Genomic DNA, 26,789 nt, shown 5'->3' on the forward strand with positions numbered 1-26,789 from the left:
CTGTGAGGCAATGGGCGAGTCGGGTAACTTGTCTGAACCTCAGTGACCTCTTCCATAAGATGGGTGAGTTGGACTTTCTGACCTCTGAGTCCCCTTGCAGCTCTAATCAATGGCCCTGTGACGGGACCTATGTTAGTTGGAGTAAACCACTTGCCAGCTTTAGTTTCCTTATCTCTAAAATGTGGGAATTGAACTAGATGGATTTTAAAATCCAAACTAAAATCCCTTCTGGGGCAGCTCGGTGGAGCAGTGAATATAATACTAAGTCTGGACCTGGGTTAAAATGTATGACCCTGGGAAAAAAATCACTTAACCCCATCTGCCTCAGTTTCCTCATCTGAAACCATTTCAGTATCTCTGCCAAGGAAACTTCGAATAGGGTCACAAAGAATTGGGCATGACTGAACGATAACAACAAAATCCCTTCTAGTTCTAAATCTATGTATGAGCCCATAATTCTAATTCTTCTGAAATCTGGCATTTTTTTCTGGGTGGGGCAGGGCTTGCAAATTATATTTATGTAGTTATAAACCTTTCCAACCCCTTTTAAAAATTATTACAATCCCTTCCTGTTCCTGTTGCAGCTCTGGACCCAGTGTCTGCTTTTGAAAAGGGGGAGGACATGTCATTGTTTGAGCAGAAGTGCACCAACATGGGGAAGGGCATTGACAGGTATAGACCTGAGAACTTGGCCACCCCCAAGCACTATGTGGAGACCCAGGCCAAGGAGAACATCTATGACCTGGAAGCCAATTTGGCTTTGCTCAAGCTATACCAGTTCAACCCAGCCTTCTTCCAGACCGCAGTGACAGCCCAGATTCTGCTAAATGCCCTCACCAGTCTCCCCAACTTGGACTTCACCTTGTGCAAATGCATGATTGACCAGGCTTCTCAAGAAGAGCAGACCATTAGACAGATTCTGTACTTGGGATACTTGCTGGAGACCTGTCATTTCCAGGCTTTCTGGAATGCCCTAGATAAGAACATGGATCTCCTTCTCCTTAATGGCATCACAGGCTCTGAAGATTTTTCTGCCATGTTGTGGGCATCACATATCAGCATATTGATCTCTGGCTGCTGGCCGAGATGCTGGGAGATCTGTCAGACAACCAGCTGAAAGCATGGATGAACAAATGTGGCTGGAGCTCCAACGAGGTAGGACAGGTTTTCATTTGCAGCCAAGAAGAGAGTATCAAGCCCAAGAACATACATGGTGGAAAAGATGAACTTTGAGAGTTTCCAGTATCATGGCCTCCTCCCAGTAACTCCTTCCGCAGAATGTTGCGCTTTTTCTCAGTTTTGGTTCCCCTCATGTATAGCCAGCTTCTTAAATAAAAGCACTTTACTTCCTGAAAAAAAAAATCATTGCAATCACTTCTCTATGTGTTTTCTGTCAATGAAATCTCACATCTCATTTCCCTATCCTAATCCCTACTAACAGGAGTTCTTCATCTGGGGTCTGTGCATTTAGTTTTGTATTTAGATAACTGAATTTTGATAGAACTGGGGTTTCGTTGGTCATCTTCAGTATTTTATTTAAGAACATGCTTCTGAGTAAGGGCCCATAGATTTCTCCAGATTGCCAGGGAGGGTCAAGGACCCCCTAAAAAGGAGAAGACTCCCTGCCTTCTACCCACAAGTCCAATGAAAACCACCCCAATTAAGCAAAGTAGGTTCCCTTCGACGCCATCCTGTATATTTTCCTGCAGGGATGGCATTTTCCTTGCTGAGGTTTGGAAACTAGGTGAAGAAAAAACAGAAAGTTCCGGATGCAAATATTTATTGCAATGTCCTGGATCTTATATAAACAATCTCTTTCTTTAAAAAAAAAAATGGGCTGAGGTAAAATAAACAAGAACCTGAGATCTTTGCCAGTGCCAGATGATGTGGATGTTCTGGGGGCATTTCTTTATTTCCTGTTGTTAACCATTACTTGGGTTCATTCTAAGAAAGACAGAATTAGGCTGCATGTGCATGTTTATTTCTAGATATGCATGGGAGCTCACTGTGAACCTTAAAATGAGCCCAAGGACAGATGAACAAAGGGGATTTTATACCTTCAGAGTAATTCCCTCTCACCCCTCTCTCCCTTCCTTGATTGGGAGGCCGGTGTCAGCCAAAATTATAGTCTCCATATATGTTAACCATCATATGACAATGAAGTCCTGTTATTCAGGATGGTGTCTTGGTCGGGGCAGAAGGCTGCTCCTGGTCAGTTTCATCTGACTTTGTAGTTGCTGACCCAGGAAAGGGGCATTTTGGGTTCAAGCAAAGCAATGCTTTTGTCTGTTATGCCAAGCCATGCAAAGCATTGTGGTAGGTGAAGCTCAGAGTGGACCAAAATGTCTCTCCTGATTGGCCAAACCAGCTTTTAGGCTTTTCTCCAGTCTTGGGAGTTCAGAATGGTTTCAGCAACAGTTCCGTGGTTTATCCTGTATACAGCTTGTGTATATGTATTTGCTGGCAGTTGTCTCGCCAGTTAGAATGCAAACTCCTTGAGGGCAGGCATGATCTTTTGCCTTTCTTTGTATGCACAGCCTTGAGCACAAATCCCTGGTACTAAGTAAGTGACTCGTTTGGAGTTTTCTTAATGAGGAAACTGAGCCCAACAGGGTTAGGTGACTTGGCCAAGGTCACACAGCTAGGAAGTGTCCGAGGCCTGATAAATGTTTAAGATTGACCAACATTTCTGGCTCACGCGAGGCTCGGAAAGCCCCGCAGCCCGGGCTGGGAGGGAGCCGCCCAGGCTGCAAAGCTCCATTCCGAGCAGCCCGGGCGGGGCCTAAGTGGGCTCGCTTTCGGGTGTGGGGGGACTTGAAACGGGAGCTAACGGCCGCGGAACGCTCTAGAAGCGGCGGTTTCCGCCCAACTGCCCCAGGGCGCTCGCGAGCAGCCCCCCTCGAGCCCCGTCCTCCCCGCAGGCAGGCGGTGGGGAGCCGTAGGCAGGAGCAAGGGCAGCGAGGACAGCGCCGGCCGCCCGCGCCTCGGCCCCTCCCCTTCCTCCGCCCCCGGAGGGCGGTGCCTGCTCAGTGCCGGGCGGAGGCGCCGCGGCTAGGCAGGGCTCGGCGGAGTGAGGGGCGGCCTAGAGCTGGAGGCGGGGCTTGGCCTCGGAAGCAGCGTTTCATTGGTCTCTCCGCGCGGTCGCCCCGCCCCATCCCTCCCTTCTCCCTCCTTCTTCCCTCCCCTTCCATGGCGCCGCCCGGCCTCATTCATTCCTCCCTGGGCCACTCGGAAACCGGCGAGTCCCCGCAGCGCGTAGGAAGCGGCGACACCATGTCGGGCGAAGAAACCGCGTCCCCGTCCGCCATCCAGATCAGCAGGTAACAGCGGGTCCCGAGGCGGCGCGGGCCCGGGCCGCTCACGGAGCAGGTACCGGCCGCGGCCCGGCTTGGAGCATCCGGATGCTCGGCGCCGCCTGAGTCACCACCCGGAGCCGGGCTGGGCCGGGCTGGGCCGAGCAGGGCCGAGCTGGGCCGAGCGGAGCCGAGACGGGCCGAGCCCTGTCCCATCGGCCCCCCCCCCACCGCCTCCACTCCGGAGGAGGCCCCTCCATCCTCCCTCCCGCTGCTTCTCACCCCCCAACACCGCCCCTCCCCCGCCGAGCCTCCTTGAGCATCCTCTCCGGCCCCCTCCCCCCTCGGTTCGAACCCCCACCGCCCGGTTGCCCTCCTGCTCCCTGGGATTCCGACACCCCAGGATGAGCCTTCTCTCCCTATGAATCCCAGCCCCCCACACCGCCCCTTCCCCGCCGAGCCTCATTCGCCCATCCTCCCGCTCCCCTCCCCTCAGCAGCCCAGGATGAACCCCATCCCCTCATCAGCACCCCCTGATTGTTCCCCAGCCGCCCCCAGACCCTTTCCCTATTCCTCGCTTCACCCCCTCAGCTGGTGGTCCTCCCTCACTGACTCTATTCACTCATCCCCCCAGTGATGCTCACCTCCCAAACACCCCCCAGGACAACCCCAAAGTCTTATCCCCCACAGTGACCCTCACCCTCTGACCTCACTCCTCCGTGCTATCCCCTTCCTCTCCTCTCTCGCTCCTTATTCCCCTCTCTGCCTCCCAAACTGAGCCCCATCCTTTCGCACTTTCTTAACCTCCAACCTCACCAAAATGCCTCCCCCCCAACCTGGTGTAGGCCTAGTCTCCATTCTCACCCTCTTATCTCCTACCCCATAACACCCCCCCACACACGGTTTGAGGCCCATCCTTTTATTTCCTCTACCTTCTTACTTCATCTCCCAAATACCTACCCCAGGCCCTATTCTGATGCTTCCACCGCCCCCCCCCCCACTCCATGCTCAATGATACCCATCTCCCCCCTACCCCAATACCTTCTCTCTGGGGCTCATTCTCATTCTTTTATTTGCCCCCAAATAGCTTTTCCCCTGGGACTCTACCCCAAACCCTTCCTCTTCCTGGGTCCACACCTCATCCTCTTCCTCTTACACTGTCACTTTGGGTAAGACCAACCAAAAAGCCAACCCCCTCTGGAACTGATCTCCACACTCTCATCTCTCACATTCTCTCCCTCTCCTCCCCACCCCCAAAGTGAAAAATTAAAAACAACCAAACAAAACAAGCAGCTTCCATTCCTTAGCCCACATATCTTCCCTTACTCACATGCGACCTGAGTGAGCTTTTATTTATTTATTTATTTTTTGCCTTCACCTTGTCTTAAATCTATTCACCTTGTACAGATCTCCTTAAAACATCCCCTTCTCCGAACACATCAGCTCCTTGTCCCTTTGTCCTCTGTACCATTAGTGGACAATTCCCACTTGAGGATCCCCCATTCTTGTATCCCATCTCTACCTACTTATCCAACCCTAATGATCTGCCATCCTCCTCCCTTCCCACCTTCTAATGGCTTCAGCCTGGTAGAATTTAGACCTGGTATCCTGTTCATTGGTTTGGTCCCCCCCACCCCCACCCCAAACTGGTATAGCCAGAAGGGCCTGGGAGATACATTGTCAGCTGGCAAGAGGGAAGGAAGATCTGTTACCTTTTTTCCTCCTTACACTTAGAGCCCTGGGCTTGCTGCTTTCTAATCGTCTCTGTGATCTTCTCCTGACCTTATTCATATGTAAATTAGGAAGGTTTTAGTTTAGAAATAATCCAGTCCAATTCTCTCATTTTATATCTGAGGAATCTGAGACCCAGAAAGGTAAAGTGATGCTTTGCCTTTGATGCTTGTTACTTGCTCCCTCTGTGACCCTAGGCAAGTCACTTAACTTTCTTGGGCCTCAGTTTCCTCATGGGTAAAATGGATGGTTTGGTTTTGACAGTCTCTGAAGTCCCCTTGAGCTGGAGAACTTTGATGGGACCGCATTGATGCCCAAGGTCACAGAGGCAGGAAGTGGCAAGGCCTGGTTATTGTTCACCTTGGCTGAACTCTCCCCACTTTGCGGTAGGGTCCATTGAGTACATTTTCTTGCCTATTGCAACTACAGTTGTTTACAAATCAAAAGACCAAAAAACACTGTTGACCTAGCTGCATTTATATCATACTTGCCATGTGCCAGGCATTGTACTAATTGTCTCATTCAATCCTCCTTATCGGGAGCCTGTGCTTTTGTGACACTCCCTAAAATGACATCTCTGGGTATTGCAGACCAGCTGCTTTCCCCCAGATCCTTTGTCTCCATTGATTTGCATCTATTTCTGTTGCCTTTGAGAAATATACCTCCTCTCTGTGTGGCCCTGTTTCTCCTTGCCACATCCAGCACTAGGAAGTAGTGGTGCAGGACTTCAGTTTGGAATGGCAGAGAACCAGTTCAATTGGCATTTACTTTCTCTACTTTGTAGTGGAGTGGGGCACTCCATGCTGCCCTATCGTCTGGAGCCATCCTGGTTTCTAATTTTTGTCATGTAACCTGAGCCAGCTCTGGTTGACAGAATTTGGGACCTTTTGCTGGGCTATGTGACTGCCCCAAATCTCCTTCACAGTCTCTTTTCTTTGGTAGCTTCCAAAGTCTTAGTTGGAAATAGAGAAAAGACTTTTTTTTTTTTCAGTAAGTAAAGAGTGAAACTACTACGTTAAGGGGTGCCTTTGTAACCCATCAGGTTATGCTTATGGAGCTTTTGAAGGAGCAGAAATAGGTCCTTCCCTTCAAACAGCTTAGATGTCTAGGAGACAGACAGACTGATGGATGGATGGATGGACATTCTGTTGCTGGGATAAATCAGGAAGATTTTTCTCTCAGGATCACTGAATCTTTGAAGACTTGAAGAGGAGGTGCAACTGGAAACTTGAAAAGGAATGACTTTGGAGTGGGAGGAGAGGGGCTATTGCAGGGAGACTGTGTCATCATTTATGGGAAGGCCAGACACTGTCAACAAGCTAACTTCCACAGATGGGGTCTTAAGCAAGCCCCACTCCTTCCCGAATGCCTGTCTTCTTAAAAACATAGTCAGATTGGGCATTTGATTGGCTTCCTGAAGTGCCTTTAGTAATGATCTTGGATTCTGATTTCCAGGACACGATTATGCAATTATAAATGCTTAGACTCTTTTTTTGGTTCTGGGCCTGTGAATATGAATGCTAGGAAACCACCAGGAGGTGATTTTGATGGTGGTCGTCTAGATAATGCTTTTTTCAACTTTATCTTGGTAGAGTAATTTATGATTTCTTGGGACCCCACTTGTAAAAGGCACAAATCAGTTCCTGGTGCATGGTAGGCACTATATAAATGTTAGCGGTGATGATGAGGAGGAGGAGGAAGAGGAGGAGGAGATTTGGCTCCAAAGAAGAGAAATGGGAATGTACCTTCCCTTCCTTCCCACCCCCACCCCCATTTCTTTGCAAAGGCAGGGAAAAAAGAAAGAACTCAATTCGAATGGAAACATTGCCAAGTAACTGGGGAGGAGTAATTTTAGTTTCTAGTTTTGCTTAGAAAGTCCATTTAGGGTCATAGTCCAATAAGCCATTCTCTTCCCACTCCCCAGGTTGGTTGGTTTTTACTGATGTAGAGAGAATGAAGTAGCTTGAGTGTGTGCACCTGGGCCTTCCATAAGGGAAGTAGCCTTGAATGGCACTGTACACAATAGTGTTAAATAAATAAACTTGAACTTGGAAGCAGCAGTAGAGAGTCATCTCACCTGATAGTGGCTTGGCAGAGATAAGAGTTTACACATTGCCATTGGAGTTGCTAAATAAAGAGCAATCTCACTGAGGTGAAGCTTAATGACTTAAAATGGTTTTTCTTTAAACATTTTTACCAATAAAATATCTTTTGTCAGTTATTCAATAAACCTGCTTGACAGGGCAGCTAGATAGCCCAGTGGATAGAGCGATGGACCTAGAGTCAGGAAGACCTGAGTTCAAATGTGGCCTCAGATATTGACTAGCTGTGTGACCTTGGCCAAATCACTCAACCTCTGTTTGCCTTAATCTACTGGAGAAGAAAATGGCAACTCCCTCCAGTATCTTTGCCAAGAAAACCTCATGGGCAGTATTGGTGTGGTATGGTCCGCAGGGTTATGAGTAGCTGGATATGACTGAGCAACAGCAATGGCTGTCAGACACTTGTGCCAACTTCGTTTCTCATGGCCGCAATCACAAGTCCAGGCCCTCGGTTTTTATTTTCCAAAACACTCCCTTCCCTTTCCATTCCTTGTAAGAAAGAATAAAAAAGAGAGAGAAAAAAAGTGGTTAAGCAAAACAATCAACACATCAACCCAGTTTGACAGTATTTACAGTTTTCCGAGCCTGACCAAGGGTTCCTTTCCTTTTCTGTGCCTTTGCAAAGAAAAGGGGAGGAGATGTACAGCCTCATCTTTTCTTTGGGGCTAAATCTAGTCATCATCATCATCATGCTAACATTCATACAGTGCCTACTGTGGGCCAGGTACTTCACAGTTATTTGCAATTATCTCATTTGATGCTCACTACAACCTTGGGAAGTAGGGACTATTATTATCCCATTTTACAAATGAGGAAACTGAGGCAGGCAGATTAACTGACTTGTCTATGGTCAAATAGCTAGTAAGTGTCTGAGGCTTTTACTTGACTTGACTCCAGAAAGGGGTCAGTCAGCACCCTGTTCACTGTGCCACTGAGCTGCCTCATAATTTTATAGCATTCAGATTTTTGTTGTTGTTGGTCTTCCTGTTTCCACTTCTATCAGGGGAATTGCACATGCTCCGAGCACTTTTGATGCTGCTACACTGTGTGGAAGAGGCTGGGGGGGGGCGGTCCTGCTTCGATGTATAATAGAGACCTTGGAGAGCGCGTTCACGCTTTAGAACACGTTCTGGTCTGCTCATGTGGCAAATACCAAAATCATCAGGGAGTGTTGTTTTCTGGTACTGCTTACTACACTTTGTATCAGTTCATGCTTCTCTGAATTCTTCACATTTGTCATTTCTTATGATGCATCAGTGTGCGTTTATGTACCATAACTGCTTAGCCATTCCCCAATCCACAGGCATCTCCTTTGTTCTTAGTGCTCTGCTATCACAAAAAGGGCTGCTTTGAATATTTTGGTGTATGTGGGACCTCCTTATACTCTCTATCTTGCTGTGGGGTTTCCGGCTGGTCATTTTTCCTTGACCTAATTCCCAGTCACTTTCTGGGGCAGCTGGACCCTTTCGAAGTCCCACCAACAGTGCATTGATATACTCGTCTCTTCAGAAGGCCTTCAGCATTGTCTCTTCCCTGCATTTGTCCTCTTTGCCAGTTAGCTGGGTTCAAGCTTCTAGGTAACCTAGTACAGTGGAGAGAGCCCTGATGCTGCAGGCGGAAGGCTTAGGTTCAGACCCTACTTCTGGCAATTACTACCAGGGGCAAATCATTCCCCTCCCTCAGTCTAAAATGATTGGTTTGGCCTCAGTGGCCTTTGAGATCCCTTTTAGTGCTACATCTCTGATCTTTGGATTTTGGAGTGGTCTTTCCGATGGTCTATAATAGTTTGTTATTCTTCTTTTAAGAATGTTGGTTCATTTCCTTTGACCACTTCTCCAGCGGGAATTGGCTTTTAGACTTAAATAATGATCGATTCCCTATATGTCTTGGCCCTCAGACCCATATCCAGGGATATTAGATGCAAATATTTCCCTGCCCCCAGATCCAGCTTTTCTTCTCCTCCTCCGTATATTGAATAGCTGGTTTAGCTTTGATGTGCTATGGGTTAACCTAAGAAACTCCAGTAGACTTGATACATTTTTGTAATAACTCTTTCAGTGGTATCTGCTTCGTTATACTGAAAGAGAAGCTGGCTAAGGACACAGAATTTATAAAGAATATGAATTACATGGATACACTTTTTTCTTTTTTAATAATTAATTTATTTTTAGTTTTCAACATTCACTTCCATAAGATTTTGAGTTTTAAATGTTCTCCCCCTCTCCCCTCCCCTCTCCCCAAGATGGCATGCAGTCTGATACATGGCTCTACATATACATTCATATTAAACATATTTTCACATCAGTCATGTTGTAAAGAAGAATTAGAATCAATGGGAGAAACCATGAGAAAGAAGAAACAAAATGAAAGAACAAAAAAAAGAGCAAATAGTCAGCTTCGATCTGCATTCAGACTCCAAAGTTCTCTCTCTAGATGTGGATACTATTTTCCATCGTGTGTCTTTTGGAGTTGTTTTGGATCCTTGTATAGCTGAGAAGAGCTAGGTCTATCAAAATCAGTTATTGCACGATGTGGCTGTTGCTGTGTACATACATTGATAAACTTTTTAAAGAGCTGTCATAAAATGCAACTTTAGATAATTCGGCTCAGATAGAAGGGTTTTAAAAGGCAACAATTTAGCTTGGGCAGATTGGCTTGAAAGTGCCAAGCAACACACAGGCCGCTTCATTTCTTCCTAAGGAACTAGACCAGGAGTCTAGGAATTCAGTCAAAGGGCCGAACTTGAGGACCTAGAGGGCCATATGTGGCCTCGAGGCCACAGGTTCCCTACCCCTGAATGAGACTGGTGCATTTTAAGTTTTACTAAGCAATTGGCCTTTAACATATTTTGGACTGTATTGTAACTGTAAAACATTTTAACAATCCTAATGATGATAATTTGTATCTATTTAGCACTTTGCCATCTAAAATCTTACTTGATTTTCTTAACCTTGTCAGAGGCAGGCTGGGTATAGTGGATAGGGAAGAATACCGGGGTTCAAGTCTTGCTTTGACACACACTGGCTGCGAGACTCTGGGCAATGCTTAGCTTCTCAGTGGTCTCTAAGACCATGAGCTGCAAAGAAGGCGTGGGCCTGCATAGGAGGAAGGTGTGTTCTCATGAGGAGTTCTCATAGTTCTGGTACAAAGGAAAATATTACGGTTCAAGAGAAATCAAAGAAAAGGAGAGGGAAACCAGACTTTGTCGTGTCCCCACAGGGACCTTGGAGAGCTAAAGGTTCCCAAATTGTAATTCAGTAAATGCTTATTAAACACCCTCTTTGTCCAGGGGAGAGACTGCCCATAACAGTGGATAGTGGGCCAGACTGAGAGTCCAGGAGATATGCGTTCAAATCCTGTCTCTGACTTGTTTGTCCCAGCTTTGCAACTATGGGCAAATCACTTAACCTCCTAGTGGGGCAGCTAGGTGGCTAAAGTGCTAGGCCTGGAGGCAGAAAGACCGGAGTTCAAATCTGTCCTCAGATACTTACTGGCTGTGTGAGCTTGGGCAAATCAAGTCAAAAGCTCTGTTTGCCTCAGTCTTCTCAACTGTAAAATGGGGACAGTAATAGTACCCACCTTCCTGGGTTGTTGTGAGAATCAGATGAAATAAGAATTGTAAGGCGCTTCACACGGTGCCTGGCACATAGCGAGCCTTATGTCAATGTTAGCCATTGTAGTATCCCAGGCAACTCTCTTAAGACTATTAGTTACAGGTGAGGTGCAGGGGCTAGCGTTGTCTCCTTGTTGCAGAAGAAAACTGAGGCTCAAGTGTTGGCAGATTTGTCCAAAGTTAACACAGCTGGTAAGCTGCAGAATGTATGCTCCGTATTTCCTATATAACCAAGACTTTCCAGACTCTTCCCTTGCCACTACCCAAATAACGTGTCCAGTAGTCATGGCTTTCATGGAGTCATGAATGTTTCCTGGTCTAGACCCTTTCCCTAATTGTTAAGAGCTTGGTGTTTGTGAGATAGGGACCTGAGGTATGATCCCTGCTTAGCAGTGGCCTTAGCTTGTCCCCAGCCACATCCCTGGCTCATCGCCTAAATGCGCACTGCTCCAGTGAGAGTGGCTCCCTCAGTCTTCCCTTGGGTCAGCTTTTTCCTTGGGCTCTTTGGCCTGGCCTGGCCCTTGACCCTGATGCCCTGAGATGGCAGTATTTCCTCCAGCTCATTTGTAAAAATAAGACGGAGTGATGGTTTTACCTCTTCTGGGTTTTTGTACTGCACACCAAGCAGTATTTCTTGGATGCAGTCTCAACGTCCGTCCATTGGGCCCATGACATGGCACAGTGGAAAGAGTGCTGCATAATGAATTAGGAGAGTCCTGGGTTCAGATCAGCCTGTAAAAAAAGGCTGCCTCTATCCCATGGGCGAAGCACAGGAGAAAGCAAAGTGCTTTGTGAACCTTGAAGCCTATAGCTATGCCCCTTATCACCAAGGTGGCACCTGAGGAGCTTCTCATTTATGGATCTTCCTTGAGGTGCCAAGGCCAAGGTGGGATGTAAGAGTGTCTTTATTTGCTTTGGTTCAGGCTGCACTTAGTGATTTCCAATGAGGTTCCAAAGGTCCTCCTGAAGGTGCTGGGAAGCTTTTATTCCCACCTGGAGGGGAGCATGATGGACACCTGCTGGCTGAATTGGTGATTCATTTTCTGGGAGGAAGCAGTGGTGTTAGGGGAGGGGGGATCCAGAGTAAAATCAGGGACTGTTGGGATTGTGGGCAGGCTTATTGAGGAATGGGCGGGCTCTTAGCTGAGCTGGGCCTTGGAAAAGAGCCACTGCATTGGCTGCTATTTGGGGAAGCAGGTCACAGGAGGTGAATGGCGATTAGCTCCTGGCTAACCTACTCTGAGGGAACTGAATTCTTTCCTTGGGCAACGTGCTTCACTGAATTGACCCAATGAACAAAGCGTCAGGCCCAGCCCTGGGCTTTTTGGCTTTGGTGAACCAGAGGCGTTCTCTCAGGCCCCTTGCTGCCTATACTGCAAGAAAAAGGTAAGCCACAGAATCCAAGGCTGGTCTTACCTCTGGCCTAGAATTACATGAAAAATGTGACTGTCAGGTACTTTAAGTTCAGGGCAATTCATGGCCTGGTGAGGTTGGTTTTTTTTTTTTTAAACAAAATCATTAGGCTAAGGCAGGGCTTTCCTAGGCTGATTCTGTACTCTGCTCAGAGGTCTGGATGGGTTTGGTATATTTCATTTTGTGTCACAATGGACTCAACTGATTTTTGCCTTCCATTTTCATTTGGGATTGGATTAGCATTTTCCCAAGGGATCTCCTTTTAGTTCCAGGCTTTTGAAGTGATACTCAGTCATGGCTTGCTTTCTGGGGTAGCCCTGTTCCCAGGCCATTATGAAGTTTTTTTTTTAAATTTATATTTTTAATCATGTTGCCATATCGTTGTGAGAGGAGTAGCTGGGTCTAGTGGCTAGAGAGTCAGTGAGTTAGGTCTTGCCTCTGACACATTGGTGGGCATGTCCCTTACCTCCTTGGCGCCCGGGTTCCACTCATTTGTTGGTGTGCTGAGGGGATAGACTCCCTATACCTAGGACATCACTAGTCTGGAAGAAAACACTCCAAATCCTGTCAAGTGGGCCAAGGGCAGGCCTCACAGCCTCCAATTCTCACTTCTTCTGGCCCAGGATGCCTCTCTTGGTGGGATGGGGCTAAGAGCTGAGGAGGCCTAACTTGTCTTCACTAATTAATTAGCTTCTCAAAGATCTTTCCCCTAGACTTAATTTTTTTAGACTCCACTCTTTACTCCTCCCTCTTTGTAAACAGTCTGTTGCTTCTGCGCAAGGGACAAAAATGAAAACCCCATCTGTCTTGTACAATCTATCTGCCTGTGGAGGTAAAATTGACCCAGTGCTTGTGACAAGTACTGCTGGGATTGTTTTGGTATTGTCTTTGGGACTTCAGCACTTAGCATGGTGTCCTGTCTATAGTAAGCATTTAATGTTTGTAGAGAATTGAACCCAGGTTCCCCCACCCAGCAGAGGGAAACCCTCTCCTCTTTTCCCTCGTTAGTTCCACTGCTATCTGGAGAGCAGGCACAGCTGTCTGTTGGGCCTCCAGCTGGTGGCAGGCACTTACTGTTTGTCTCCAAGCCTGGAAGAGCATCTTTGGGAATCTTCACTCTGCTTCACACCATCCATCACACAGACACCCTCTGCTTTTGCTGCTTCAAGAGCCTCTGGAATGAGAACATGATAGGATTGTTGTAGGAAGGCAGACTTTGTTCTTTTACTCATTTTCCATTCTAAGCACATCAATGATTAACTTCTTTATTGTGTGGTTAGTAAGATGACCATTCTCACCTCATCCCCTCAATCTGAGAAGGCTTGAAGAGGGTGGAGGCACAGGTAATGAATATGGAGCGTACGTCTAGGTATGTATGTGTGCTACGGATGTGTTATATGTGTGTATGCACATGTATGTGTGTATGTGGGGGGTGTGGTAAGTCCTGGACATGATTGGCTTGGCAGCGGAAGGCAGGTCTGCACAGGAAGCCGTTGGAGGTTGGCAGCTTGTTCTGCTGCATTTTGTTTGGGAACCGAGCAGCAGCACTCATGGCTCATAGTCTCCTGGGCCACAGCCTCCTACAAACCTGGAATCATCGGAAGAAGGGTCTTGTGCTGCTGGTGGCAGGTGTTTCATTTTCTGGAAACTCTTATTATTTTCAGGCCCGTCCTTTGGTATCCAAGCAGCTGACCGCTCGGTGAGTAGAGCGCTGGGCTTGGGGTCAGGAAGGTCCGAGTTCAAATTGGCTTCAGGCTCTGACTAGTTGGGTGGCCCTGAGCAAGTCACTCCTCTTCTCACAAATGGGCATAATAAGAGCAGCTAGGTGAGGGTCAAATGAGGCGATATTCGTAAAGCACTTTAGCACAGTGTCTGGCACAGGGGAGGTGCTTAAAAAATACTGTTCCTTTCCCACCCATTCTCTATTTGGACAAGGCTGAATGAAGCAGAAAACTGTCAGCTTTATAAGGCAATAAAGGGAAGACTGCAGCTTTGCCTTGTCTTCTTGCTCCACTCTTTCCTCCACCCTCACCCTTATCACACTCAGGATTATCTGATGGCTGCCAGGAAATGACATCATGTTTTTGATTGCCTGGGGGAAAAGCTAAATGGTGAAGTATTTTTGGTAGCTCAGAACCAGCGCTATTGTGCCTCTGACTGGCAGGGGGTGCTATGCCAATGCTATAAAGAGATTCCCAGTTCTCTGAGGAGGACTCCCACTGCAGGCCTCTCTTGAGCCAGGAGAATAGTCTGGTACCTCGTGGGCAGCCATGGGCCATTCTAAGCTCTGTTGCTCTTGCAACATAACTATATCAAATGGGAACTTTACAAATGAGGGAGGGATGGCCACCATTTTGTGACAATGCCAGAACTGGCTTTTTTTCTATTTTACTAAAATTTTACTAATATCACCTTCATCTCCTCCTAGGACCCTCCTCCCTTTGAGAGGGAAACAAAAGTCCATTCAGCTAAATTAGCTGAGGGATCAACTGCATCTGGCAGTGTGCTTGGTGGTCCACAGTCACAGACCCCTACCTTCGCAGAGACCCATTTATCTCCCCTTGCAGCCCAGATTGTCCACGATCTGTGCTAGTAGTGTTTATTCCTTCTGTTTACACTGTTGTCATCATCTATATAATACATTAATATTTATATGTGTGTATCCATCTGTCTGTCTACACACTGACAGTTCTTGCCTTTGATGCAAATTGGCCCCGCCCACCATCTCCTGCAGGCCACAGGCTGGGCCAGGGCCAACGAAAGCAGCAGCAGCAGCAGTGATGCAGCCCCAAGCCAGGAGGCCTCCGTGTGGGGTCCTGAAGCTGCTCCAGGGGTCTAGGGGCTGAAGCCACTTGGGCTGTGGGGGTATAGAGTCTCAGAGAGGGCAGGCCTCAAAATGCCTGCTCAGATAAGTGAGAACTGCGTGTGTGTGCGTGTATATACACACATATACATACACACACACATATATATATATATATATATATATATACACACACACGTACACACAGACACATATCTGTCAAGAGCAGACTTTGTTCTTTCAGTTTCTGTTCCAAGAAGAACATCAATGATTAGCTTTTCATTTGTTAGGGTGAGTATTCTAACGCCCCCTCCCCCAGACTTGAAGAAGATTGCCGTGCATGGAGTGTGTGTGCGTGTATGTATGCACACATACTTAGACATTTGTACTGGCCTGTTCTGCCAACCCTACTCTGCTTTAGCTTGTCTGTCTTCTCAAGCTTTTCGATATCCTTTGCCTTTACCATTCCACAGTGCACGAGAAATTCCATGACATTCCTGTACCACCATGTGGTTAGCCTGATCCATCGGCATTCAGTTAGATTCCAATTCTTGGCTACCATGGAAGTGGCTGCTTTGAGTATTTGGGTGTATGTGGGCCCTTTCTTTCTTTGCCTCTTGAACATTCTTAGAGTCTATGTCTGGTAGTGATGTCTTGGGTGAGATTGATCGTAGTCACTTCCCAGAATTGCCCTTAGCTCTTGACTGTTCGGCCTGAGGATAGGAATCCTTGGCCTTCCACAGGCTCTCTGCCTGTTTGTTGCTTGGGGACTTCGGGCAAGCCATGGAAGGTCTTTGGGCCTCAGTTTTCTTCTCTGTAAGATGAGGGGGCTGGCCTGGATGGAGCCAGAGTGGCCCCTGAAAGCCGTGGATAGAATGCTGGTGTACCTGGAGCTAGGAAGGCCTGCGCTTGAGGCACTGCCGAGCCTTTGACCCTGGGAAAGTCTCTTCTGTCTACCTCAATTTCTTCCTCTGTAAAATGGGATAATAATAGCCCCTACTTCTCAGGGTTATGAATTTAAAATGTGATATATGTAGGAAATTTTAGAAAACTTAAAGTGCTGTGTTTTAGTAATGATGATCAGCAAATCTACGAACCCATGATGAGCAGAGTTGTTGACAGTGGCTAGCTGCTGCCTGACTCAGTGCTTCCCTCAGCCTGCTTGACCATTCAGAATGTTTAACTTGGAGTCTCTCGGCTGGGAAGGCCTTTAGGAATTGCTTAGTTAGTCAACCCCCTTCCCCCTCCTTTCCCCCCCTTTCTCTCTAAATAGTTTACCGTGAACTTTAAACATCAGTGAGGCCATTTAAACATTTACAGTTGATGTGGAAAAAAATGTCAGCATACAGATAACTAAAGATTTATTCCCTGGCTCTCTTGCCAATTTTGCTTGTCCATTTATCTTTGTGTTTGTATCTACATGTTAGAAAGATCTTGTCAGTTTAAATAGTCTAGTTGTTTCTTGGCTTTGTGTGGTGTTACATCTGTCCTTTCACATTTCTTCATATTCTTTTGTTGTCATTCTTAAGCGCATTAGAATGTTCGGTTATGTTAGCATGCTGAGGTTGGCTCAGTTGTTCTTGCTTCATTGAACAGGGTCTTGGAAGCAACCAAGGTCAACCTGCATTTGAGCATGCCCCCCCCTTTAAAATATTGCAGCACATGGTCTTCTGGTCTCTGCCTTTGAAGACCTCAGGTAAGGCGTGTGTGTGTGTGTGTGTGTGTGTGTGTGTGTGTGTACATATGTATGTATGTGACTGTATATGTGTGTATCTGTGAGTGTATACGTGTTTGTGTGCATGTATGTGCAAGTGTGTATATGTATGAGTATATATGTGTATGCATGTGTGTGAGGATGTGTGTGAGTATATTTATGCATGTGTATTTGTGAGTGTATGTATGTATGCATGTGTATGAGGGTGCATATATGTGCGCATGTGTATATTGTATGCATGTGCATGTGAGTATATTTATACGTGTGTGTGTGTGTGTGTGTGTGTGTGTGTATGTAACTCTTATTTCTAGAGCTGGCCTGTTCCCTTGGGATGGTGCTCATTGTCAGGCACCTTTCCTTATGTGCGCAGAGCCTCGGTCGGCCTCTTTGCTCAGTTCAGCCCTAGGACCAAACAGAGTAACTCAGTACATCTGAACATGCCAGTTAGCTGCCCAAAGAGTTTCTGCCCTTTGCCTTGTGACCTGCACGTGAAAGTGTGCTGAATATCCTCCATTTATCTCTGTAAGCTTTTTTTTTTAGCCAGTTTTGACCTGCTGCCCCTCTTGGTGCCCTCTGTCTCTGCTCAGCCCACCAGGCCTTGCCAGTTCTTCCTCCACATTGCTCGTATCTTTATTGCCACTCATGTGGCCACTATTTTAGTTCAGGCCCTCTTCAGTTGTCACCTTGACTGTTGCCGTGGTCTTCTAATTTGGCCACGAGCCTCAAGGCTTTTCTGCTCAGGCCACCCTCCACACGGCTGCTGTTTCACAGGTCTGACCGTCTTACTCCTGTGCCATAGATTTCGGTGACCCCTTATTGCCTCTAGAACCAAATATACATTCCTCAGTTTGGCTTTTAAAGCCCTTCAGACATGACCTCGGTCCACCTTCTCAGCCTTACTGTCTTCTCTGGCCTTCTTGCTCTCCCTTCTCCAGGGCCTTTCCTTGTGCCTTCCCTCTGGCTGCCCCCGTGCTTGGGATTCTCCCTCCCTACTCTTGCTTCACAAGAGGGAGTCCATACAAGTTTTTTAAGTAGGAGCTCGGCCTAGATCTGTGCCTTAGGAAGATTATTCTACAAGTTGGTATGGGGAATGAATTAGAGAAGAAGAGGAACTGAATTGGAGGGAGACCAGTTAGATTTTGTTATAGTAATCTGGGTGAGACGTTCAATGGCCCCGAAGTGGGCCTCCAGGGCTCATTCAGCTGGCTCGGGCGATCAGAAACATGATGTTGCTCATGGCTGATATGGAAATGTTCTGCATCGCACATGTATAATCTATGTATATCAAGTTGCTTTCCTTCTCAAGGAGGGAGGAGGAGAGGGAGAGAATTTGGAACTCAAAATTTAAAAAAAAAAAGAATGTTAAAAAAGTTTTTGTTTACATGTCATTGAGAAAAAAAGAAAAAAACAATTAAAAAGAGATGGTGTTGTCCTAGAGGTAGTGGTGAGTTGGGTTTTTTTTTGGGGGGAGGGACAACCAGGATAATTAGTTTAATTTGAGATGCTGAGGGGTATCCAGGTAGAACTATGTCTAAGGCCCTTGGTCATGTTGTACTGGAGTTCAGGATGATGGGCTCACAGATTTGGAGTTGGAAGGGGCCTTACAGCTTTTAGAGTCCCACTCCCTTTTTTTACAGATGAGGAAGCTAAAGCCCAGTGAGCTTTCTAGTTATTTGGCCAGGGTCACACACAGTTAAGTATCTGAGGCAGAATTTGACCTCAGGGTTTCCTGACATCCAAGCCAGCTGGCTGTCCACTTACGGATGCTGGGGGAGGAGGGGGACTCACCACCTCTTGCCTTCTCCTTGGCTTCCTGATACCTCAACTGCCCAAACACCCGCAGGTGGCCATGTCCACAGGTTGGGCATTTGAGGGCTATACTGACACCTGACCTCAGAGGATCTCATTCATACTGATTGACCTGTCCCTCGGTCGTTAGCATACACCTACTCCTCTTACTCTCCCCATCCCCAGTGATACTGAACCTCAAGACTGACAAAACTAATCCTTACCTATCTTATCCCCTCATTCCCATCCACCTCAACCCCCTTTGCCCCCTTCTCCTCAGTGTCTCACTCCACATCCATGACCCATAATCCATAATGAACAAACTTCCCTTTATCTTCCATCATTTTCCCTGCTGCTCTTTCCATCTTCCTGGTACTTCCTGGTACCCACTGAGATCTAGTTCCCCATGATGGCAACTCATTGCTGAATCTTCTTTCCAATATTGGCTGTGTTTTCATTTAAACCCCTCACCCCTCAAACCCAATATTGAGTCAGAATACTTCTTGCACTCCATTGCCACGTCCAGACTTTCCCTCAACCTGGGAAGTTCATGCAGTGCAAATTTGCCTTCCAGATTCTGAGAGCCTTCATTTACCCACCCTGCCAGAATCTTCTTCCTCCTTTCTCAGTGAGGCCAGTGCCTGGCACACAGCCTTTCCTCTCCTCCCCAACTCCAGTCCTCTGACTGGTGGACTTCAACAGACACTTTGATGTTCCCTCAAATCCCCTGATTTCCCAGTTCCTAATCTAATTAGCTCCCATATCTTCCTTCTCTATCTACCTTAGCCATGCTCGAGAATTCTGAAGTTCCTTTATCTGATCATACTTTATCTTGCCATCCCTCCTGTGCCTGCCTTACTCCTTCTACATCTACTCTTTGTCCTTACTACTGTGACTCCTTATCCTTACATTTCCCAGTTCTGTCCCAGGCCATCAACCTTATTTTGGTGGTACTTTCTTCCCAGTCTTGACTCTTTGATAAACCAGTTCAACCCCTTGTTATGCTCTACTTTTGAATGTCTTGTCTTCTTGCTGATAATGCCTTGCCAAAACCAGTCCCATGATTACTCCTTCACTCCTGCCCATGTGCTGCTGGATAGAATTGGGGGAAATCATGAAACCATGCTGTCTGGGTTCACTACAAATTTATGCTCTCATTTCAGATGAGGCCCTCACCTCAGCATGGCTGTCTTTTCCTTTTACTCCTCCCTAATGGATTTTCCAATCTGACTCACAGCAGAAGCTGTTCCACATCTTTTTTTCCTTTCCCCAAGCTGCCTATATTTCCCTTCCCCGCTTCAGATAAGGACCTTGATTCACACTTTAGCAAATTAAAACTGAGACTCTTCCCTCTTCCCTCATTTTTGTTATCTCTCATCCATCTGATGTTATCTCCTCCTCTCTTTTCTCCAACTCCAGTTTCTCATGAAGAGGTGGCCCTTCTTCATATCAAGGCCAACCCTTCTACATGTACCCCTCTCCCTCCTATCTCCTGTAGCTGATTGTCCCCGCCATCATCCCCACTCTCTCACTGATCTCTATTCTCTTGTTACTGGCTCCTTCTCTGCTGTCCACCATCCTTTACTTGATCTGACTGTCCTTGGTAGCTTTTGTCCTATATTTCTCCACTAAACCAGCTATACCAGGTGCATCCACTTCACCTCCACTCCTTTGTCTCTACACCCTCTGCAGCCTGGTTTCCAGTCCCATTGGTCAACTACAACCACCCTCTTCAAACTTACCAGTTGCCAAATCTAGTGGCCTTTTTCAGCCATTATCTTTCCTGACCTCTCTTTACCTTTGACCCTGTTGATTACCTTCTGCTCCTAGATCCTCTTCCCTTTCTAGGATTTGGTGTCTGTTTTCTGCTCTTCTGTCTATCCGACTACATCTTTTCAGTCTCTCTTTTGTGCATCTTTATCCATGCCCTTACCATTAACTGTCAGAGTCCTCTTGTCCTGGGCCCTCTTACATTTACTTCCTGCATTCTACTTTCTGATCTCATCTGCTTGCATGGGTTAAGTGATCATCTCTATGCAGATGATTCCCAGGGCTGGTCTCCATCCTGCTTTCTGTTCCTGCATGGCCTAGTAGACATTTTAAAATGCCTGTCCTGTAGGCATAACATGTCCAAAACAAAACTCATCATCTTCCATTCTCACCTCATACCTACCGGCCACTCTCGCATGCCTCCGAACTTCCTTGTTGCTGTAGAGGGCAGCAGCGTCTTTCCAGTCAGCTAGGTTTGCAGTCTCAGTGCCAACCTTGACCCCTTAACTGTTGCTCACCCAACAAAATGGCTACTATTTGCAAAGTGCTTTTCATTTGTTGCCTAATTTGATCCTTACAACACACCTGTGAGGTAGATGCTATTATTATCCCTATTTTACAGGTGAGAAAACTGAGGCAGGCAGAAGTCAGGTGACTTGTCTGTGGTCACACAGCTAGTAAGTGTCTGAAGCAGGATATGAACTCGAGTCCTGCTGACTCCAAGTCCAGCACACTATCCACTGAGCAGCCTAGCTGCCCACATTTCCAATCTACTGCCACATCTTACTTCTGTTGCTATAACATCCCTTCCATAGGCTACTCCACACAGTCCCAGACTAGCTCAGGCCTGTCTCACCTTGTGCTTTGTGCTATTGCAGTAAAAATTGGGTGCTGCAATCAAGTCTCTTCTGACCCTCTTCCAAATAGCTGCCGAAGTCCTTTCCCTAAGCACAGATCCCACCGTAGCACTCCGCTATTTGATAAACTGGCTCCCTGTTACCTCTGGGATCAGATATCAACCTTGGCATTTTATGCTTCACACTCTGGCCCCTTTCATTTTACACATTACCCCCTCTGCAGTCTGGTCCAGGTCCATTTGTGATGTTCTGTTTTCTGTCTGTCTCTCCCTTTCTTCTGGCTGTTTCTCATGTCTGGAATGCTTTCTGGCATCACTCCATCTCTTAGGATTCCTGGCTTCCTTTAAGACTTAGCTCAGGTGTACTTCCTGCAGGATATCTTTCTTTGTCTCCTCCAAGCTGCTCCCTGGATGGTAGCCTTGCATGCATTGATTTATGTGCATATTGTCTCTCCCATTAGAATGTTAGCTTCTTCTGGGCAGGGATTGGGTTTTTGTTTTTTGTATTCCTAGCACTTAGTACAGTGCCTAGGACATGGTAAATGTTTAAAAATACTTGTCAATTGAGTAAAAGTTTTGAGAGTTCTCTGTTTAGAGATCAACAAACCCATGAGAAAAATGGAGTTCACCCAGGGAAACAGCATATCTACAGAGAGTGAATATAGAAGACTGAGCCTTGGCACAGATCTGCACTTAGGGCCAAAAGGTAACAGATGGCTTGGTAGTAGAGACTGAGAAAGAATAGTCAGAAAGGAAGAAAACCAGGAGAGAGCAGTGAGTGTGGCTGAAGCCAAGGGAGGGACAGTTTGTAGGTGGAGGTTTGGGTTGATATCATTAGCAACAGCAGAAAGGTTGAGGAAGATGAGGACTGAGAAGAGACCATTAGAATTAGCATTTAAGAGCTAATTTTGAAGACTAAGTTTCAAAGAGGATCCAGTTGTAACCCAGCAGTGTTAACTTCCTGGCTATTGGTCTTTCTACTACACTGTGCATGCTGTCTTTCATAGGGAATCCGCTGTCATAAAGTAATGACCCCTTCCCAAAGGTCTCCCCTGCTGTCTCATTTTGGCGTGGAGGTGAGCTGGGGTCCTTTGGAGCCCTACCACGACCTACTGGGTCCTACCAAGCCATGAAAGCCTTTGGCCATAGGCCCCTGAAATAGTACAACTGCTCTCTGAGGAACAGCTTGGGTTTGGAGAAGCTTATCAGTCGCCAGTTTGACTGAAGGCCAACAGATTTTTCAGTCACATTATTTCCAATTAACAAATGTGACATTTCAGTCACATTTTCAGATTTTTCAGTCACATTAACTCTGAGAAACCATCTATGAAGCCATGGATGAATTTGCAGATACCTAAAGGAATCCCATGAGCAATGTTCCCCAGGAAACTCAAGAGCCTACCATTCCCTCAAGTTCTCATCTTGTCTCCTTTTCTCAGCCTTAGAAAGGACGCCACCTCCTCTCCCTTCACTTACTAAATCTCAGCCATTTGCAGTCTGACCTCCAATATCACTCAACTCAAACTGCTCTTTCCAAAGCTACCTGTGATTCTCAGCAGAAGGTTATAAGCCATGTCCTCATCAGACTAGTCTGTAGAACTCAAACTCATGCTTTACAGTGTATACTTTAAAAAAAAAATCCGAGTCCCATATTTTGGTTGACCATGTTTTTCTTTATGAGCTCTCTATTTGCCACAGATGCTATGCCTGCCCTCCTCATGTACTGTGATTGGCATTGGGAACCAAATGAAAAATAAACAACAGTGCCTGGGCAATTTGGGAATGCTGGCCTGGCCAGCTGCTGCAGTGTCCATACACATGCTCCCAGAGGCTCTGGTTTGGATTGCAGCTCCTTGAGTTTGTTGTCTACGGGCCTTGGGCCACCATGTCCTGGCCCTGGCAAAGCCTCAAGGGAATAAAGACTCGTAAGAAAGCAATAGAGAACCCTGGCTTAGCACAGGGACAGCTGCTGCTGTGGACTTTGTGACTTTTCTTTGTCTGAATGCTTGCGTGTGTAACCTAGGCTGGCTGGCTTCCTTCCTCTGATTCCCATCTTGGTCACCCTTTTTCTCTTTTCCATCTTTTGCTTTCTAGTCAGTCTTCCTCTCCCACTGAACTTGCTGAGGCCTTAAGACCTCACTTTCTTGGCGGGTATGTTGATAGCATGTTATAGTCCTCCAACAAGTCTTGCTTGTTAATTCAGGTAATAAAAACCTAGTAGGTTTGTCTTGCCCTGTTTATAGTCAGATGAGATGCTTTCTTCCTCTCTGTTTGTGGGCCTGGATGCTAGGTGGGTGTAGACCTCTTTTGAAAAAAAATGCTTTAAAGGGTTTTAAAAATTATTTTTTAGTTTTTAAAAAAGAAATACGTTAACTTGAACAAGGTAGTAACAGTTTTGCTGCAATTGTAACCCCTTTCACACTTTTTCCCTCTGTCTTTAAAAAATGTTTTGTTGATTCTTTCTTCCCCCCTCAGTCATCACAAATGACAGCCCCTACCCGCTCCCTGCAGGAGCCCTCCCTTGTAACAAGCACAGTCACCACATCTGGTTCTGTCTCTCTGGTCCATTGCCTGCCTCTGTGTCAAGGGGTGGAAGCCCTGACTGGTCCCAGCTTTAGTCAGAGTTCTAAAGCATAGCCATCCACGCAAGTCTTTCTCTATTTCTCAGAAGTCAGCCTTTTCGTCCCTTCCTGCGGCAGCCCGTTTCCATCACTTTGGCAAGCTGCAGTTGGTTCAGCCGCTCCCCAATTGCTATTCTGCTTTTGGCAGAACAGTATTCCATTGCATTCATATATCATATTATGTGTGTCCATTCCCAAACAGATGTGGGTATAGTTTCTCACTGCTCACTAATGGCCTTTCACCAAATGCTTTCCTGGAAAGGTCTAGTTAAAAGGGGAAGCTATATGGTGCGATAGATAGGAAGCTGAGCCTAGTGTCAGGAATCCAGCACTTTTTAGCCGTGTGACCCAGGCAAAGAACTCCTTTGGTCTTCTTTTGGTTTTCTTTATCTGGATTAGTGGGCCAGAAGAGCTACAGAAGGAGTCTGAATGCTCCTGAAATACTCCAAGTGAAGATTTGCCAATTTGGGAGCCCTTTCACTCATTGCTTAGAGTCAGAAAGTTTGGGGGTGGTGTGGGATTGAATGGGGGGGTAAAAAAGTTCTTTCCCTCCAGGACCTTATTTTGTACTAGGCATTCAGTCTATACATAAATAAATCTATACAAAGTATTTTCGATTGTTTTTGTTAAATTGTTTTTCAGTCATGTCCTATTCTTTATGATGACCCTTTCTGGGGCTTTTTTGGCAGAGATACTGGAGTGGTTTGTCATTTTCATTCTCCAGCTCATGTTATAGGTGAGGAAACTGAGGCAGATGGGGTTAAGTGACTTGTCCAGGGTCACACAGCCACTACATGTCTGAGGCTTGATTCCAGGCCTGGTACTCTATCCTCTCTGTCCACTGCAGCACATAGCTGAACTCAGGAAGATGAGTTCAAATTTGGCCTCAGACACTTACTAGCTGTGTGACCCTGGGCAAGTCACTTAATCTCAGTTTGCTTTCACCCACTGGAGAAGGGGAAATGGCAAACTGCTCCAGTGTCTTTGCCAAGAAAACCCCATGGACAGTATAATATGGGCTACAGGTCACAAAGAGCTGAACACGACTGAACAACAACGTAGTATATGATCTCGTGATCTATTACTGTGATCTCCTTGTTAGTATTTTATTTAAAATTTTTACGTCAGTATTCATTAGGGAAATTGGTCTATAGTTATCTTTTCCATATTTGTGTCATAGAAAAAATTTGGTAGGACCCGTTTTCTTTTTTCAAACAGTTTATATAGTATTAGAATTAATTGTTCTTTAAATGTTTGATAGAATTGACTTGTAAATCCATCTGGTCCTGGTTTTTTGTTTTTATCCCTTTAGGGAGTTCACTTACAGTTTGTTCAATTTCTTTTAATAAGATAATATTGTTTAAATATCTCATTTGCTTTTCCGTTAATCCAGGCAATTCATATTTTTGTAAGTATTCATCTGTTTCTTTTTTAGAATTTATTTAATTTTAGTTTTCAACATTCACTTCCACAAGATTTTGAGTTCCAAATTTTCTCCCCATCTCTCTCCTCCCCAGGATGGTATGCATTCTGATTACCCCTTCCCCCAGTCTGCCCTCCCTTCTATCTCCCCCACCCCCTTCTAATATTCATCTGTTTCATTTAGATTGACAATTTTATTGGCACATAGTTGAGCAAAATAGCTCCTAATAATTACTTTTGTTTAATCTTCATTATTTATTAATTTACTTTTTTCATTTTTATTACTGGTAATTTGGTTTTCTTCATTTAAAAAAAACCGTTAAATTAGCTAATGGCTTAACTAGTTTATTGTTCCCCTCCCCCCAAAAAAGGCTCCTAGTTTTATTTATTAGTTCAACAAATTTTTTTTTTAATTTTCAATTTTTTCAATCTTTCCTTTGATATTAAGGATTTCTAGTTTGGTGTCTTGGCAGCTAGGTGGCATCTGGATAAAGTGCCCTATCTGCAGTCAGGAAGACCTGAGTTCAAATTTAGCCTCAGACACTTACTAGCTGTGTGACCCTTGACAAGTCACTTAACCCTGTTTGCCTCAGTTTCCTCATTAGTAAAATGAGCTGGAGAAGGAAATGGCAAACCACTCCAGTATCTTTGCCAAAAAAACCCCATATGGTGGCGCAAAGAGTTGGACATGACTGAACAACTCAACAGATTTTGGTGTTTAATTGGGAGTGTTAAATTGATAGGTTTTCTATTTATTTTAGTTGCATGCCCAATTTGTTGATCTGTTCTTTCTCTCTTATATTGATGTAAGTGTGTAGTGATATAAACTTCCCCCTGTTATTTAGTTTCCAATTTATTTTTAATCTCTTCTTCAAGGACCCATTATTGAATGCAATTTTTGTTCTATTATGGCCAGTATGATGTAAATTTAATAGTTCTGCTTTCCCACATTTGTGAAGTTTTTAATGTCAATTTTTGTGACAATGCTATATACAGCTTAGAAATAGTTATATTCCTTTCTATTTCCATTCATTATTCTCCAGAGAGCTATAATATTAAGCTTTTAAAAAATTTCTTAGTTTCTTTCTTGTTTTATATTTGGCACTTTCTAGGCTTTAGAGGAGTAAATTGAGCTTCCCCACTATTATGCTTTTACTGTCTATTTTCTCTTATATCTCATTTAACTTTTTTCTTTAAGAATTTAGGTACTGTGCCATTTAGTGCATATATATTTGGTATTGATTACTTCATTGTCTATTGTATCTTTTTAGCAAAATATAGTTTCCCTGTTTAACCCTATTTAACCGTTATTTTTTTTTTTTTTGCTTTGTGATCATGATTACTATTCCTACCTTTTTAACTTAAGTTGAAACATAATAGATTCTGCTCCAGCCCCTTATTTTAACTTTCTTTGTTACCTTGACTACTCCTGCTCCCCAGCACTTTTTCTCCCAAATAGCGAGTTTCCCCCCCAGTAACTGGGGTCTTTGGGTTTCTCAAATACTATGCTGTTGTGTTTGCTTCTGTATGTTGTATACATCATCTTTCCCACTGGTCAACACCCATACTAAGTCATTTTAATGATACTTCTTTGTAGTGTAGTTTGAGATCTGGCATTGAAAGACCTCCCTTCTTTCCCAATTCAAAAAATTATTACCCTTGA

General features: G+C 45.5%; 1 protein-coding gene and 1 pseudogene across 4 annotated transcripts in view; both read left to right on the forward strand.

The window, feature by feature from the left end:
• Positions 1–622: 622 nt before the first annotated feature.
• On the forward strand, positions 623–1,265 carry LOC118837468 (annotated as a pseudogene).
• A 1,588-nt stretch (positions 1,266–2,853) lies between these two features.
• ACOT7 (acyl-CoA thioesterase 7) overlaps positions 2,854–26,789 on the forward strand; it is a 176,305-nt gene continuing 152,369 nt past the window's right edge. Inside the window, exon 1 of one of the 4 annotated variants that reach the window (XM_036744361.1) lies at positions 2,854–3,320. In XM_036744361.1, coding sequence (XP_036600256.1) covers positions 3,190–3,320 — 131 coding nt within the window. In that variant the 5' untranslated portion in view covers positions 2,854–3,189. Of the gene's footprint in view, positions 3,321–13,447; positions 13,496–13,633; positions 13,852–26,789 lie in introns of those variants that run through there. The other 3 variants (XM_036744360.1, XM_036744363.1, XM_036744359.1) reach the window with 3 other exon arrangements.

This window comes from Trichosurus vulpecula, chromosome 2 (assembly GCF_011100635.1).
Source record: "Trichosurus vulpecula isolate mTriVul1 chromosome 2, mTriVul1.pri, whole genome shotgun sequence".
NCBI classification, from domain to species: Eukaryota; Metazoa; Chordata; class Mammalia; order Diprotodontia; family Phalangeridae; genus Trichosurus; species Trichosurus vulpecula.